This window comes from Heterodontus francisci, chromosome 12 (genome assembly GCF_036365525.1).
Source record: "Heterodontus francisci isolate sHetFra1 chromosome 12, sHetFra1.hap1, whole genome shotgun sequence".
Classification (NCBI taxonomy): domain Eukaryota; kingdom Metazoa; phylum Chordata; class Chondrichthyes; order Heterodontiformes; family Heterodontidae; genus Heterodontus; species Heterodontus francisci.
In genome coordinates, this window is record NC_090382.1 from 37,641,777 (window position 1) to 37,658,652 (window position 16,876).

At 42.4% G+C, this 16,876-nt stretch overlaps 1 protein-coding gene across 8 annotated transcripts in view; it reads left to right on the forward strand.

Moving 5' to 3' along the window:
• Positions 1 to 16,876, forward strand: part of LOC137375825 (histone-lysine N-methyltransferase NSD2-like) — a 311,894-nt gene that overhangs the window by 131,845 nt on the left and 163,173 nt on the right. For all 8 annotated transcript variants that reach the window (XR_010976069.1, XR_010976070.1, XM_068043335.1 and 5 more), the window contains 2 exons: positions 5,536 to 5,686; positions 16,049 to 16,170. Coding sequence is in view for 6 of the 8 variants with exons in the window: in XM_068043335.1 (XP_067899436.1) it covers positions 5,536 to 5,686; positions 16,049 to 16,170 (273 nt within the window). In the remaining 2 variants the exon portion in view is untranslated. The remainder of the gene's footprint in view (positions 1 to 5,535; positions 5,687 to 16,048; positions 16,171 to 16,876) is intronic.

Below are 16,876 nucleotides of genomic sequence, written 5' to 3' on the forward strand. Positions count from 1 at the left end.
AGAAATTATTGAACATGTTGGCCATTTCCTTATTTTCGTTGACAATATCACTGTGTTGCTCCTGACCACACTTTTTCCTGATGTAATTGTAAAAGTATTTAGATAATTTTACTATCCCTTGCATGCTTCTTTTCATATTCCCTTTTTGTAGGTATAGCTATCTGTTTTGTAACCCTTTGCTATTCTTTGTATCCTTCCCATTCGCCAGGATCAGTGCTTTTTTTTTGCATTTTTGTATGCTTTTTTAGTTCTAAATTGTTTCTTTTTTAGTCATCCATGGCTATTTTATGGCAAGCAGAGCTCTTTCCTTTTAGGTGTATAAACTGGATTTGTATCATGTGAAATTTTTTTTGAACACCTCCCACTGATCTGTCGTTTTACCTATTAACAGATTTGCCCAGTTTGAACATAGAACAGTACAGCACAGTACAGGCCCTTCGGCCCACAATGTTGTGCCGAACCTTTAACCTACTCTAAGATCTAAGTAACTACCTACCCTTCATTCTACTATCATCCATGTACCTATCCAAGAGTCGCTTAAATGCCCCTAAAGTATCTGCTTCTACTACCACCGCTGGCAGCGCATTCCACGCACCCTCCACTCTCTGTGTAAAGAACCTACCTCTGACATCTCCCCGAAACCTTCCTCCAATCACCCTAAAATTATGCCCTCTGGTGATAGCCCTTTCCACCCTGGGAAAAAGTCTCTGACTATCCACTCTATCTATGCCTCTCATCATCTTGTACCCCTCTATCAAGTCATCTCTCACCCCTCTATCAAGTCATCTCTCATCCTTCTTCGCTCCAATGAGAAAAGCCCTAGCTCCCTCAATCTTTCTTCATAGGACATGCCCTCCAGTCCAGGCAGCATCCTGGTAAATCTCCTCTGCACCCTCTCTAAAGCTTCCACATCCTTCCTATAATGAGGCGCCCAGAACTGAACACAATATTCCAAGTGTGGTCGAACCAGGGCCTTATAGAGCTGCAGCATAACCTCGCGGCTCTTAAACTCAATCCCCCTGTTAATGAAAGCCAATACACCATACGCCTTCTTAACAACCCTATCAACTTGGGTGGCAACTTTGAGTGATCTATGGACATGGACCCCAAGATCCCTCTGTTCCTCCACACTACCAAGAATCCTGTCTTTAAGCCTGTATTCCACATTCAAATTCGACCTTCCAAAATGAATCACTTCACACTTTTCCAGGTTGAACTCCATCTGCCACTTCTCAGCCCAGTTCTGCATCCTGTCAATGTCCCGTTGCAACCTACAACAGCCTTCCACACTATCCACAACTCCAGCAACCTTCGTGTCATCGGCAAACTTGCTAACCCAGCCTTCCACTTCCTCATCCAAGTCATTTATAAAAATCACAAAGAGCAGAGGTCCCAGAACAGATCCTTGTGGAACACCATTGGTCACCGAGCTCCATGCTGAATACTTTCCATCTACTACCACCCTCTGACTTCTATGGGCTAGCCAATTTTGTATCCAGACAGCCAACTTTCCCTGTATCCCATGCCTCCTTACTTTCTGAATGAGCCTACCATGGGGAACCTTATCAAACCCACCTTGCTAAAATCCATATACACCACATCCACTGCTCTTCCTTCATCAATGTGTTTTGTCACATCTTCAAAGAATTCAATAAGGTTTGTGAGGCATGACCTGCCCCTCACAAAGCCATGCTGACTGTCTCTAATCAAACCATGCTTTTCCAAGTAATCATAAATCCTGTCTCTCAGAATCCTCTCCAATAATTTGCCCACTACCAACGTAAGACTGACTGGTCTATAATTCCCAGGGTTATCCCTATTCCCTTTCTTGAACAAGGGAACAACATTTGCCACCCTCCAATCATCCGGTACTACTCCAGTGGACAGTGAAGACGCAAAGATCATCGCCAAAGGCGCGGCAATCTCTTCCCTCGCTTCCCGTAATATCCTTGGGTATATCCCGTCTGGCCCCGGGGACTTATCTGTCCTCATATCATTCAAAATTTCCAGCACATCCTCCCTCTAACCTCAACCTGTTCAAGCATATCAGCCTGTTTCACGCTGTCCTCACAAACGACCAGGTTCCTCTCACTAGTGAATACTGAAGCAAAGTATTCATTTAGGACCTCCCCTACCTCCTCCGACTCCATGCACAAGTTCCCTCCACTATCCCTGATCGGCCCTACCCTCACTCTGGCCATCCTCTTGTTCCTCACATAAGTGTAGAACGCCTTGGGATTTTCCTTAATCCTACCCGCCAAGACTTTTTCATGACCCCTTCTAGCTCTCCTAAGTCCATTCTTCAGTTCCTTCCTGGCTACCTTGTAACCCTCTAGAGCCCTGTCTGATCCTTGCTTCCTCAACCTTAAGTAAGCTTCCTTCTTCCTCTTGACTAGCTGTTCCACATCTCTTGTCATCCAAGGTTCCTTAACCCTACCATCCCTTCCCTGCCTCATCGGGCAAACCTATCCAGCAGTTGCAGCAAGTGCTCCCTAAACAACCTCCACATTTCTGTCGTGCATTTCCCTGAGAACATCTGTTCCCAATTTATGCTCCCCAGTTCCTGCCTAATAGCATTATAATTCCCCCTCCCCCAATTAAATATTTTCCCATCCCGTCTGCTCCTGTCCCTCTCCATGACTATAGTAAAGGTCAGGGAGTTGTGATCACTATCACCGAAATGCTCTCCTACCGAGAGATCTGCCACCTGGCCTGGTTCGTTGCCAAGCACCAAGTCCAACATAGTCTCCCCTCTAGTCGGCCTATCTACATATTGAGTCAGAAAACCTTCCTGGACACACCTGACAAAAACTGCTCCATCCAAACTATTTGCACTAAGGAGGTTCCAATCAATAGTAGGGAAGTTGAAGTCACCCATGACAACAACCCTGTTACTTCTGCACCTTTCCAAAATCTGCCTCCCAATCTGTTCCTCCATGTCTCTGCTGCTATTGGGGGGTCTATAGAAAACTCCCAACAAAGTGACCGCTCCTTTCCTGTTTCTAACTACCACCCATAATGACTCAGTAGACAAACCCTCCTCGACGACCTCCCTTTCTGCAGCTGTGATACTATCCCTGATTAACAATGCCACTCCCCCACCTCTTTTTCCTCCCTCCCTATTCCTTTTGAAACATCTAAACCCTGGAACATCCAACATCCATTCCTGCCCTTGTGATCTCCACGTCTCCGTAATGACCACAGTAGCTCCAAGTACTGATCCATGCTCTAAGTTCATCACCCTTATTCCTGACACTTCTTGCGTTAAAATAGACACACTTCAACCCACCATACTGGCTGCAACTTTGCCCTGTCAACTGTCTAACCTTCCTCACAGACTCTCTGCACTCTGTATCTGCCTGTTCAACAGCTACCCCATCCACTGATCCGTGGCTCCGGTTCCCATCCCCCTGCCAAACTAGTTTAAACCCTCCCGAAGAGCTCTAGCAAACCTCCCGCCCAGGATATTGGTGCCCCTCCAGTTCAGATGCAACGCGTCCTTCTTGTACAGGTCCCACCTTCCCCAGAAGGTATCCCAATGATCTACATATCTGAATCCCTCCCTCCTACACCAGTTCTGTAGCCACGTGTTCAGCTGCACTCGCTCCCTGTTTCTAGCCTCACTAGCACGTGGCACCGGTAACAATCCTGAGATTACTACTCTGCTCGTCCTGCCTTTCAGCTTCCAACCTAACTCCCTATATTCGCTTTTCAGGTCCTTTCCAGGTTGCTTTGGAGCATCTCTGTCTCATTGCATTCAAGTCAGCCTAACTTAAATCTGGAATCTGAGTATCTGTTTTGCGTTTCTTCCTTTCAGGTGCTCCGTTGAACTCATCATATTATGATTACTAATTGATAAATGTTCATGTACCATTAGGCTGTTAACTTAATGTGGCTCATTGCTTATTACTAAAATCTTATGTGACATGCTCCCTTGTTGATTCTAGGACATATTGTTGCAGAAGACTATCCCAGACACACTCAAGAAATTCATTGCCTTTCTGACATGTGCTTGTTTTCTTATCCCAATCTGTAGGAAAGTTAAAATCCCCCATTAAAATAATTCTGCCTTTACTACATGCCTGTCTAATCTCTGCATTTATGCAATCTGCCACTTCACAGCTGGTATCAGGGGTCCATACACAACTCCCACTACAGTTTTAAATCCTTTTCTACTTAAGTCTCCACTGTCTGCTTACCTCTCGTGATAGCCTCTTGAAATGATTTCATCCTTAATCACTAAAGCTGCTCCTCCCCTTCTACAATTTTCTCTATCTTTCCTGTAGACCTTATAATCTGGTATATTTAGTTCCCTGTTTTGACGATCTTGCAACCATGTCTCAGTAGTGGTACCATGCCATACGTTCCAAGTTGAATTTGCATCTGATGTTCGTTCAACTTGTTTGTTATACTCCGTATTCTGTGCATTTGTATAAAGAATGCTTATTTGGGACACATGCCCTAAGCTGTTCTTCAGCCATAATGTTGTCCTCACATGTTTCGTATTTCTCTCTCCTGGTTTAATCACCTTGCATCTTTTAGTTTTCCATTTACCTGTACTACCTGAAGCACAATTTTGTGATTGTTGCTCTACTCTCTTCCCTTTTGTGTTTAAATTATTAATTATACTACCTTTCTCACCTGAGCCCTCCCCCCCCCCCCCCCCCATTTACTAGTTTAACGTCCTTGTACTGTCCTATTTATCCTTTCCACCAGGACCCTGGTCCCAGCCGCAGTCAGGTGAAGTCTGTCCCATTAGTGCAGTTTCTTCCTGTCCCAGCACTGGTGCCAGTGCCCCAATGAAATGGAACCCCTCTTTCCCACACCACTCCTTCGGCCACGTATTCACCTCCCTAATCTGTTTATCCCTATGCCAATTTGCATGTAGTTCAGATAATCTAGAGATTAGAACCCTTGCAGTCCTGCTCTTCAAATTAGCTCCTAGTCCCTGGTACTCTCCAAGCAGTGCCTCTTGCCTACTCTTCCCTATGTTGTGGTCCCAACATGGATCACAATGACTGGATCTTCCCCCTTCAGAACTGTTGAAAGGTCATGTCCTGAGACGTTAATGCTATTTCTCGCTCCACAGATGCTGCCTGAGCTGCTGAGTATTTCCAGCATTTTCTGTTTTTGTTTTAGGTTTCTAGCAACCACAGTATTTTGCTTTTGCCCAAGTTACACTTGTTGACTAAGCTTCCTGCTCACAGTAATTATCACCTATTCAGGCAATCATTTACAGCTGATTGACAGTTAACTGTCACTGACAGGCAATTAACTGTCAAAGTGTTGACTGACTTGCAGTTTCTTTTACAGTTTTCAAAGTTCTAAGTTAAATTTGAAAAGTTAAACTAAATTTCAGTAGACAGTACTCACCCAGTACTATTTAACCAGAGAGTCCTACCTGCACCAAATTCCCAACTTATGCACTCTGTTTGCAATGCACTCTGCTCTGTGAACGTTTGTGCCAGACGCTCAACAGGTTTTGTGGTATATATGATTTTATTTCTATACTTTGATGTATATCTTCATTCACAGATAAGGACACAGGATGCAAATGAAGGTATCCAGCAGGTAGATGAGCTGGTCCTCACACAGAACATTGAACATCGCACTAAACTGAAGGAGTGGAAAAGAACAGAAACTCAGCCCAATATTACAGAACTGAAACAACAGTCTCTTTCATTTGGTAAGGAGAGCTCCAGATCAATATTTCCTCGAATTTTTCTTCGTATTGGGCGGGCTACAAACTCCTCTGAGCATTACTGTCTTCTCCATGGGCAGTTTACATTTTCAAAGTCACTGATCTTTCACGAAATGGTGAACCACCTGTTTTATTTCCATGCATGGGACTGGAGGAGGTCACAGAGATGGGGAGGGACGAGGCCACGGAGGGATTTAAAAACAAGGATGAGAGTTTTAAAATAGACTTTGTTTGACCTGGAGCCAATGTAGGTCAGTGAGCACAAGGGTGATAGGTGAAAGGGACTTAGTAGCAGCAGAGTTTTGGATGATCTCAAGTTTACAGAGGGTAGTATGTGGGAGACCAGCCAGGCGTGCACTGGAATAGTCAAGTCTAGAGGTAACGAAGGCATGAATGAGGGTTTCAGCAGCAGATTAGCTGAGTCGGGCGAAGTCGGGCGATATTACGGAGGTGGAAATAGGCGGTCTTAGTGATGGCACAAATATGAGGTCGGAAGCTCATCTCGGGGTCAAATGTGACACCAAGGTTGTGAACAGACTGGTTTAACCTCAGGCTGTTGCCAGGAAGAGGGGTGGAATCAGTAGCTAAGGAACGGAGTTTGGAGTAGAGGCCTGCTGCCCGACCCGCACCCAACGGGACCCGACGACGTGTGTCGGGTTCTGGTCGGGTTGGGCCCATCTTCAGGGTACGGAGTTCGGGCTCGGGTCAGATCGGGCCGAGTCCAGGTTGAGTCGGGTCGGGTCAGGCCGGACATACACGGTAAGTGCTCTGCTGGTAAGTATTGAAATTAAAAAAACTTACCTGAGCTGGGAGTCCGGGATGAAAATGAGTCTGCGCAGTGGGCGAGTGATGTCACTATGACGTCATTGTGCATGCGCTGCAGCTTCGTGGAGATTCTAAGTCCGAAGGTGAGTAAAAGGGATGGTCGGGGTCGGGGCGGGTTCAGATCGGGTCGGGCTCGGGGCAAAATCGGAGGGACTCGGGTCGGGTCGGGCTCGGGTCCGTGGTGGTTCGGTCGGGTTCGGGTCAGGTTCTTTTTTTCCAACCTGAGCAGGCCTCTAGTTTGGAGCAGGGACTGAAAACAATGGCTACAGTCTTCATAATATTTTCACTGGAGGAAATTGCTGCTCATTCAGTACAGGATCTCTGATAAACAATCTGATAATTTAGCAGCAGTGGGGGAGTCGAGAGAGGTGGTGTGAGGTAGAGCTGGGTGTTGTCAACCATACATGTGAAAACTGATGCTGCGTTTGCAGATGAAGTCACTGAGGGGCAGCATGTAGATGAGAAATAGGAGGGTACCAAGGATAGATCCTTGGAGGACACCAGAGGTGTCACGTAGAGTTCCGAGAAAGTTGGGAACAGATTTGGGAGGCAACAACATGTTCAAGGACTTGTGGAGAGGAAATAGAGTTTGCAGATGGGGTGGTAGTTTGTAAGGACAGTGAGTGAGGGTTTAGGGGACATGGGAGAGGAGTTTAGGAAGACAGTTTTCAGTAGAGAAAAGCCGTGGGGTTATCTTTGCATTCCAGGATGATTCTGGAATAGTGAGCAGTTTTAGTAGATGCGAGCAGGACCTGATAATGTTCTGTAGTCCAGCTAGATCTGGCGGTGGATGGTTAAACCAGTTGTCTGCCATTTCCATTCAAGTCTACATCCCTTGGACTTGAGGGAGGGCAGATGAGGGCCATACCATGGGGAATGGCCTGTGTGAGATGGAGAGAGAGCAATTTTTTTGGGGGGCCGAGGACATCAAAGGTGGAGGTGAGGATGCGGTTTTATATGCATTTATCATAACATATTGACTTATTTTCAATATTTGTGGCCATAAGAACAACTATTCCATTAGCTTTATTCTGGCCTTTTCCATTCGATGTGATGCTTTTAATGCCTTGTGAACCTCTAGATCCCTCTAAATGAGGGAGAGTTGGGGGTGAGAGTTTTCTTTAAACAAAATGCAGCAGCTCATATTTATTGAAATTAAATCCCATCTACTGTATTTTTTTCCCATTCCATTATCTTATCAATAGCCTCTTACAGCTCTGAATTATTTATTAGCCTTCCCATTTAAGTATCACCTACAATTTCGGACACCACTCCTTCAGCCCTATATCCAAGTCATTGATGTACGCAGTCAACATTAGTGGCCCCAGAACAGAACCTGTACAACAGTGTGACCCACTTCTAATCATTTTGAGGAACTGCTACATCCCCCTGCTCACACACAATTCCACACTCCTTAATCTTCTCTAATAGTCCCCTTTGTGGGTTTTCTAAAAGCTTTGTACGCAACATCCACTGCATTCCCCCACCTGGCATATCTCTCCACAAAGAGCTAATCTCAATAAGCACATTCTTCCTTTATGAAATCCTTGTTGGCTGCATCTAATTATTTCTATTCATCTAGATATTTAGTAATTTAACTAAAAATTATAAAATCCCCCCACCCCATATGTTGCAAGGGACATCAAAATCAATAAGAAGAAATTTTATAGTTACATAAAGGGAAGCGGGTGGTCAAGAGCAATGTAGGCCCACTAAAAGCTGAAATGGAGATATTGTCATTGATAATGGGGAAATGGCAAACATGTTGAACAATTACTTTGCCTCAGTATTTACAGTTGAAAAGGAGGATAACTTTCTGGAAGTCCCGAAAAATTTAATAGCCGATAGGGGACAATTAATGTAAGTAAAACATCAGTAACAAGGAAATTAATGTAACTAAAGAGTGAGAAATCCCCAGGACCTGACGGTTTCCATCCAAGGGTTTTAAAGGAAGTAGGGGAGCACATTGTAGATGCCCTAACTATAGTCTTTCAGAGTTCCCTAGATTCAGGTGTGGTCCCGCTAGATTGGAAAGTTGCACATGTCACTCCACGTTTTAAGAAGGGTGAAAGGGGGAATCAAGGAAATTACAGACCAGTTAGCCTGACATCTGTGGTGGGCAAGTTGTTGGAGTCTATAATCAAGGATAGGGTGACTGAACACCTAGAAAAATTTCAGTTAATCAGGAACAGCCAGCATGGATTCATGATGGGAAGGTCATGCCTGACAAATCTCATTGAATTTTTTGAAGAGCTGACTAAGATAATGGACAGGGGAATGTCTAGGGATGTTACTTATATGGACTTCAAGAAGACATTTGATAGAGTCCCACATAAGAGACTGTTAACTAACGTAGAAGTCCATGGAGTTGAGGGCAAATTATTGACACGGTTAGAAAGTTGGTTGAGTGGTAGGCGACAAAGAGTGGGGATAATGGGTAAGTACTCCGATTGGCAGGATGTGACCAGTGGTGCCCCATAAGGATTTGTGTTGGGGCCTCAATTATTCACATTATTCATTAACGACTTGGATGATGGCATAGTAAGTCATATATCCAAATTTGCTGATGACACAAAGTTAGGCGGCATTGTAGACAGTCTAGATGATAGCATAAAATTGCAAAGAGATATTGACAGACTAGACGAGTGGGCAAAACTGTGGCAGATGGATTTCAATGCGGGTAAGTGTGAGATTATCCATTTTGGACCAAAAAAGGATAGAGCAGGGTACTTTCTAAATGGGAAGAGGTTAAGTGCAGTGGATGTCCAAAGAGACTTGGGGGTTCAGGTGCATAGATCTTTAAAATGCCATGAGCAAGTACAGAAAATAATCAAAAAGGCTAATGGAATACTAGCCTTTATATCTAGAAGATTGGAGAATAAAGACACAGAGGTTATGCTGCAGCTGTACAAAACCCTGCTTAGACCCCACTTGGAGTACTGTGAGCAGTTCTGGGCACCTCACCTTAGGAAGGATATATTGGCGTTGGAGGGAGTGCAACATTGGTTTACAAGAATGATACCTGGGCTACAGGAGTTAAGGTGTGAGGAGAGATGACACAAATTAGGCCTGTTTTTGCTAGAATTTTGAAGGTTAAGGGGTGATCTGATCGAAGTCTTCAAGATATTAACAGGAAAAGACAGGCTAGATAAAGATAAACTATTTCCACTAGTTGGAGATTCTAAAACTAGGGGGCATAGTCTAAAAATTAGGACCAGACCGTTCAGGAGAGATGTTAGGAAGCACTTCTTCATGCAAAGGGTAGTAGAGGTTTGGAACTCTCTCCCACAAACAGCAGTTGAAGCTAGAACAGTTATTAATTTTAAATCTGAGATAGATTTTTGTTAAGCAAAGATATTAATGGTATGGGCCAAAGGCAGGTATATGGAGTTAGGCCGCGGATCAGCCATGATCTCATTGAATGACGGGACAGGCTCGAGGGGCTGAATGGCTTACTCCTGTTCCTATCTTCCTATGTTCTTATGTTGAGTTAACTGGCCTATATTTGCCTGGGTTAGCCCTGTCTCTGTTTTTAACAATGTTTGTCACTCTTCAGTCATCTGGCACACATCCACTCAATAGAAACCTGGAATTTAATCTCTTGGGCTTCTACTGTTTCTTGCTTTTTTGTCATTCTTGCTAATTGCCCTAATCTGTTTACAAATTTCCTCTTCCATTTCCCTCCCACAATTTGTGTATATGTAGTACACCTAATGACGCAATCATCCTTTTTTATTTTTGATCACTAACCTGGATGAACCTTTATTTGACCTTTCTCCAGTATGTATCCCTCCTTCACCAATATTGCTCCTCCTCCTTTCTTATCTATTCTGTCCCTCCTAAAAATATTATAATCCAATAAGTTTATTTTCCACTCTTATCCAGTTTATAGCCATGCTTTTGTTCCTGGGACACAATTACTTCTAATTTTCTCCAATTTATTTCCCATGCTCTTTGAGCATTGCAATATAATTACTTTTTTTATTTATATTTAATGCTGCTCCTTTTTCCTTGTTCTAGTTTGTCCGAGCGATACCTTATTAGTGGCCCTGCTTCTAACTGGTTGATTTGTTTTTCTTTTCTGCTTCCTTTTTTCATTCTGTATGCTGTCCATTTTGCTACAAATTTTTATTTGTAAATTTACCCCATTTAGTTTTACTTTGTCCGATTGCTTTTATTTTCCCTGCCCCTTTTTTCCTAGCTTAAATGAATTCACATTGCTATTTATTCTTTTTGCCAGTTCATTAGCTCCTTTCCGTTTCAGATGTAGCCCATCCTTGCGGGATAGCTACTACCTTCCTCAGAACTGGCGCCAATACCTTATAAAACCAAAATCCTTTTTCTAATACGATCCCTTAAGCATATGTTCCTTTCCTATTCTTTCTAGCCTTTCTTATTATAAAATGTAGCTGGAGGTGTAATCTACCCTTAAAGTCCTGCTTCAAAGCTTGCTTATTAATTTTGAAAATATCTTTTACAGCATTTCAGGTCTTTCCTTTCCTGTATTGTTGACATCCATCTGGACCATGGTGATAGCAGCTCTCCCTCCCCTTCCATAATACAGAATATCCCTTACCCTAACACCTAAGAGACGCCAAATTATTCAGGTCTTTCAGTCTGGACGGCAAAAGATAGTGTCCATTCTTCTAACTATCAAGTCTTATATAGAAATATATAGCCCTGGTACCTATATTGTCCGTTGACACTAACTTGTCTCAGATTAAGCTTTTGAAGGAGATATTTAATTTTCTTAAATCTGATTTTATGCGATTGTGCTGTTGCACTTTTGGAATTTTGACAGCTGGCATTTAATATCAATTTTTCCCCAAAAAGTATGGTGTTTAACAAGTCCCCCTTGATCCTAGAGGGGTGAAATGTTTATTTGCCTAGAAGAGAATAATGGTTAAGCCTAATGTTGGAAGCAGATTTTATCCATCTTCCACTAGTTTTTAGAATTTGAGTATCATATAGCTGATGTTAAACTAATGCCTCTTGCAAACTCAATGCATGGGTTTTCAAATTTAGGCTCTTTCTACATTGGAACTTTGTATGGAGATTGGCTTCTTTTCCTTTCAGTGCTGGATGTTCCCTACTTACTGAAGCATTTTTTGGTAATGCTGCAGCAAACTAAACCACGATTGTTAGCCAATGTAGCTTTTAGCCGTTTCGATGGTATGTGGTGCTCTGCAGATCTAAATATTAAATATTTGTTCTACATCCAAATTAATTGTTTGGTGTATGGGATACCAGTTCTGGTAGTAATTGATCTGGTCATGCATGCAAATCCTGTGTTTGGTATTCCTTCTGAGATATCAACAAAAGACCAGTTGAATGCCAATGAAATTGAACAGAAGTGCCCACTTGTACTTTGTTGAGTTCTTTCAGGTGACACTGTACTTTTAACAAAATTATTCTTGGAATGTGGGCATCGCTGGCAAAGCTGGCATTGTACATCCCTAGTTTCCCTTGAAAAGTTGATGTTGAGCTGCCTTCTTGAACTGCTGCAGTCCACGCGATGATCGTACTCCCAACAATGCTGTTAGGTACTGAGTTTCATAATTTGCCCTAGAGACAAAGAAGGAATAGTGATATTTGTCCAATGCGGGATAGTGTCTGATTTGGATTGGAACTTGGAGGTGATGGTGGTCCCATGAACCTGCTACCCATGTCTTCTACGTGATCGAGTTTGTAGGTTGGATCAAGTAGATAGCTTGTCCTAGATGGTGTCAAGCTTCTTGAGTGTTGTTGGAGCTGCACCCATTCAAGCAAGTGGAGAGTATTCCACTACACTCCTGACTTGTGCTTTGTAGGTGATGGAGAGGCTTTGAGGACTCAGGAGGTGAGTTCCTGCAGAATATCCAGCCCCTGACCTGCTTTTGTAGCCATTCCATTTAGGTGATTGGCCCAGTTGAGTTTCTGATCAATGGCAATCCCCAAACCTACCTGGTTTACCTTCCATTCAAAATTAATCTAGCTGGTTCTGTAACATGCCTGTGATCCCCACTGTACTTTGATCAAGCAGTGATTCTTGTCCAGACTATGAATACAGGTAGGTCACAGAGATATTCAAGAACTATAGAGTGGTGATATTGAGGGACTTTAATTACCCTCCTATATCGATTGGAATAATGTTAGAGTAAAGGAAAAGAAGGGGGAGGAATTTCTGAAATATGTTCAGGAGAACCTCCTTGATCAGTATGTTCTCAGCCCGACCAGAAAGGAACTGCAAGGTGGGCCAAGTGGACCACTTGGGGAGCACTTGGGTAAGAGTGATCATCATATCATAAGGTTTAGACTAGTAATGGAGAAGAGGCAAGGAACAATATAAGGTAGAACATCTAAGTTGGAAGGGGGCTAATTTTAATGCCATCAGAAGGGATCTAGCCAGGATAAAATTGAACCAAAGACTGACAGGAAAAGCTGTAACGGAACAATGGGTTATCTTTAAGGACGAGATGCTTTAGGTACATTCTAGGTACATTCTAAAATGGGCAAAAGGTAAGGGAACCATAAACGGCTCCTTAGTTGACGAGGGAGATAGAGATTATGATGAAACAAAAGGAGGGTGTATGATGCATGTCAGGTGAATTCTTCAAGTGAGATCCAGGCCAAATACAATAAGTTGAGAGGGGAGATAAAGGGGAAAATAAGACTGGCAAAGAGAGAATATGATAATAGAATGGCAGTCAACATAAAAGGGAACCCAGAAATCTTCTACCGGCGTGTAAATTGTAAGCAGGTAGTAAGAGGTGGAGTGGGGCCTATTCGGGACAAAGAGGGTAATATATGCTTGGAGCCACAGAGCAAGGCTATAATACTTAATGAATACTTTTTATCGGTGTCTACTAAGGAAGAGGAATCTGACAAAATATCGATAGAAGCGGAGAGTAGAGGCAATGGATAGGGTAAAAATTGAGAGGGAGGAGATACTGGAAAGGCTGGCTATGCTTAAGGTAGATAAGTCACCTGGTCCGGATGGCTTGCATCCTAGGTTGCTAAAGGAAGTTGGGGTGGAGATAGTGTAAGGGTTTGCCTTAATCTTCCAATCTTCCCTATATATGGGGAGGTGTCAAAGGATTGGAGAGTGGCAAATGTGACACCCTTATTTAAGAAAGGGTGTAAGGAGAATCCTAGCAACTGCAGGCCATTTAGATTCACATCAGTGTTGGGTCAGGTTTTAGAAACAATAATCATCGAAAAAATCACAGGCACTTGGAGAGGTTTGTGTTCATTAAGGATAGCCAGCACGGATTCGTAAAAGCCAGATGCCTTGACTAATCTAATTTAATTTTTTGATGAAGTAACACTGAAGGTTGGTGAAGGGAATGCGATGGATGTTGTCCATATGGATTTTAAGAAAGTGTTTGATAAAGTACCACGTAAAAGGCTGGTTAACAAAATTGATGGCGGGGGCGGGGGGGCAATGTCCAATTGGATGAAAAATTGGCTTAAGGACAGAAAACAGCGAGTCATGGTAACTGGTTGTTTTTAAGATTGGGGGATGGTAGACAGTGGTACTCCCCAAGGGTCAGTGCTGGGGCTACTGCTTTTTGCAATATATAAATGACTTGGATCTTGGAATACAGAGTAGAATTTCAAAATTTGCCAGTGATACCAAACTTGGTGGAGTGGCAAACAGTGAGGATGATACGAACTGTCTGCAACAGGATATAGATAGGCTAGCAGCATAGGCAGACAAGTGGCAGATGAAATTTAATACAGACAAGTGTGAGGTGATGCATTTTGGCAGAAGGGACAGGGTGAGGCAATACAGACTTTAATGGCACAATTCTAAAGAGTGTACACGAGCAGAGAGACCTGAGGTTGCATGTGCATCGATCTTTAAAGGTGGCAGACAATATTGACAGAGTTGTTCGCAAAGTATGTGGTATCTTGGGCTTCATAAATAGAGGCATTGAGTACAAGATGAGGGAAGTTATGCTGAACCTTTATAAAGCTCTGATAAGGTCCCAACTAAAGTATTGTGTTCAGTTCTGGTCACTTCATTTTAGGAAGAATATGAGGGTCCTTGTGAGGGTGCAGAGGAGAGTTACCAGAATGGTTGTACGGATGGGGGATTTTAGTTACAAGGTTAGGTTGGAGAAGTTGAGGTTGGTCTCCTTGGAGCAAAGGAGATTGAGGGGAAATTTGATAGCGGTATACAAGATTATGATAGGCTTATATAAGTTAGACAAAGAAAAACTGTTTCCATTAACTGATGGTACAAGGACTAGGGAACACAGATTGAAAGTTTTGGCCAAGAGATGTGGGAGAATGTGAGGAAGCACTTTTTTACGCTGAGGTTGATAATGACCTGGAACTCACTGCCAACGAGGGTGGTGGAAGTAGAGACAATCAGTGATTTCAAAACAAAATTGGATGGGCATTTGAAGGAAAAAACTTGCAGGGCTGCGGGAATCAAGTGGGGAGTGGGATTGACTGGATTGCTCTAAGGAGAGCCAGCATGGACTCAGTGGGCTGAATTGCCTCCGTCTATGCCAGAAATGACTGTGACTAGATCTACCCCTTATCTTGTTATTCAGTTGTGCCCAAGGTTGTTGTTCATGCAATGTGAAAGGCATGTACATGAAACAAATTCCCTTGTCCGTTTGTCATTTTCCATGTATTAAGGGTTACGGTGAAAGGTGCTTTTTGGATACGTTCTACTCCTGTTATTTCAAAGCCATATTTTGCATGAAAAGTTGAATTATCCAGTAATTCAAATTAAGCAACTTAGTTAAAATGATATCTTTTTAATGCAAAAGAAATATCAAAATAGCAGGAATTTCAAATTAAACAACTTCGAATTAAGAGCAGTAGTCTGTACTACATAAGTAAGCATCCGGTTCACGTCCCTAACTGAAAATCACTAATGTAATGTTTAGAGTCCTGTGCCACGGAATGAAACTTGCTTCTAAGAGAATACAAAAGAAGGTCATGTAAAATAGGATAAAAAAGATTATTGCTGCAAGCATTTCTCCTTTTCTGGAGGAAATGCACCTTTTTTTCCTCTCATTTGTAACCATACTTTAAGCACCAGCTAGAATTTGCAGCTAAGTATAAGCAGCCCTGTATCGGTATTTTACATTAGAGAACAGCATTTATAGATCAAAGATCAGAGCAAAAGAAATGGGGGAAAAAGAGAAAGACTAGCTAGAGGTCGTGATGTAGATTTCTAACTATATTTTATCAATATTGTGGGAATAAATCTGTGGACATACCTACTTGCTGTGACAAGGAAACGTGCCTAAAAAGAATACAAGAAAAATGTAAAAATATATATACAGAAAATTTCTTTGAAAGCAGAAAATAACAACTGAAAAGTGTACCAGGAGTTCCAAGCATGGTACTCATTTCTCTTGTGTCTAAAACTTTACTTCAAGCCACTTTAGTTCCTAACTGCTGTTATTAAAAAGAACACTTCTTGATATATACCCAATTTTTTGGGAATTCCATAACATTTTATTGTGTCTATGTTCATTTTTATAAATATAACTTTCATCCATATTTAAATGATTACAGTTATTACTGAAGGCAAACGCCAAAGGAAACCCAGTAAAAAACTGCTGGAATCAACAGAAGATTATGACCAGTTGTTCATCTCAAAGAAGAAACTGAAAACATGCCTTCAACCTTTACATCAGGTATGATGTCACCCCTATCTATGTGTAATCTTTGGGTTTTTGGTATCATGGGTAGATTTTAGGAGTTGATCATCCAGGTGCAGAGCTTAGCGCTAGAGGACAAAGGTCAGAACATGTGGAGTCAGGGAGAAAGTACCAGAATGGATAGCAAGCTGGCTACAAAACAGAAAACTGAGAGTAGGTTTGATGGTAGTGACTCAAACTGGCAAAAGGTGGGAAATGGTTCCTCAGGGATCAGTGCTGAGCCAACTGTCGTTCACAGTTTGCATAAATGATTTGAACTCAGGAATCATGAAATACAATTTCAAAATTTGCAGATGATACCAAATTTTGGTGGGGGAGGAGTTGTAGCGAATGGAGAGGATGACTGCAACAAAGTACAGGAAGACATTAATATACTTACAGAATGTGCATGTAACTGGCAAATGCACTTACATGTAGATAAGTGTGAGGTGGTGCATTTTGGTTGGAAGAATAAGGGGGCCATGTACTGCTTGGAAAATAAGTGTCTAAGTGGGGTAGAGGAGCAAATCACTAAGAGTTGCGGCACAAGTTAATAAGGCCATAATAAAGCAAACAAAAGATTGGGGTTTATTTCTAGAGGAATATAATTGAAAAGCAGAGAAGTTATGTTAAACTTGTTTAGAACCTTGGTTAAACCAAATTTGGAGTACTGAAAGCAGTTCTGGCCTCCATATTATGAAAA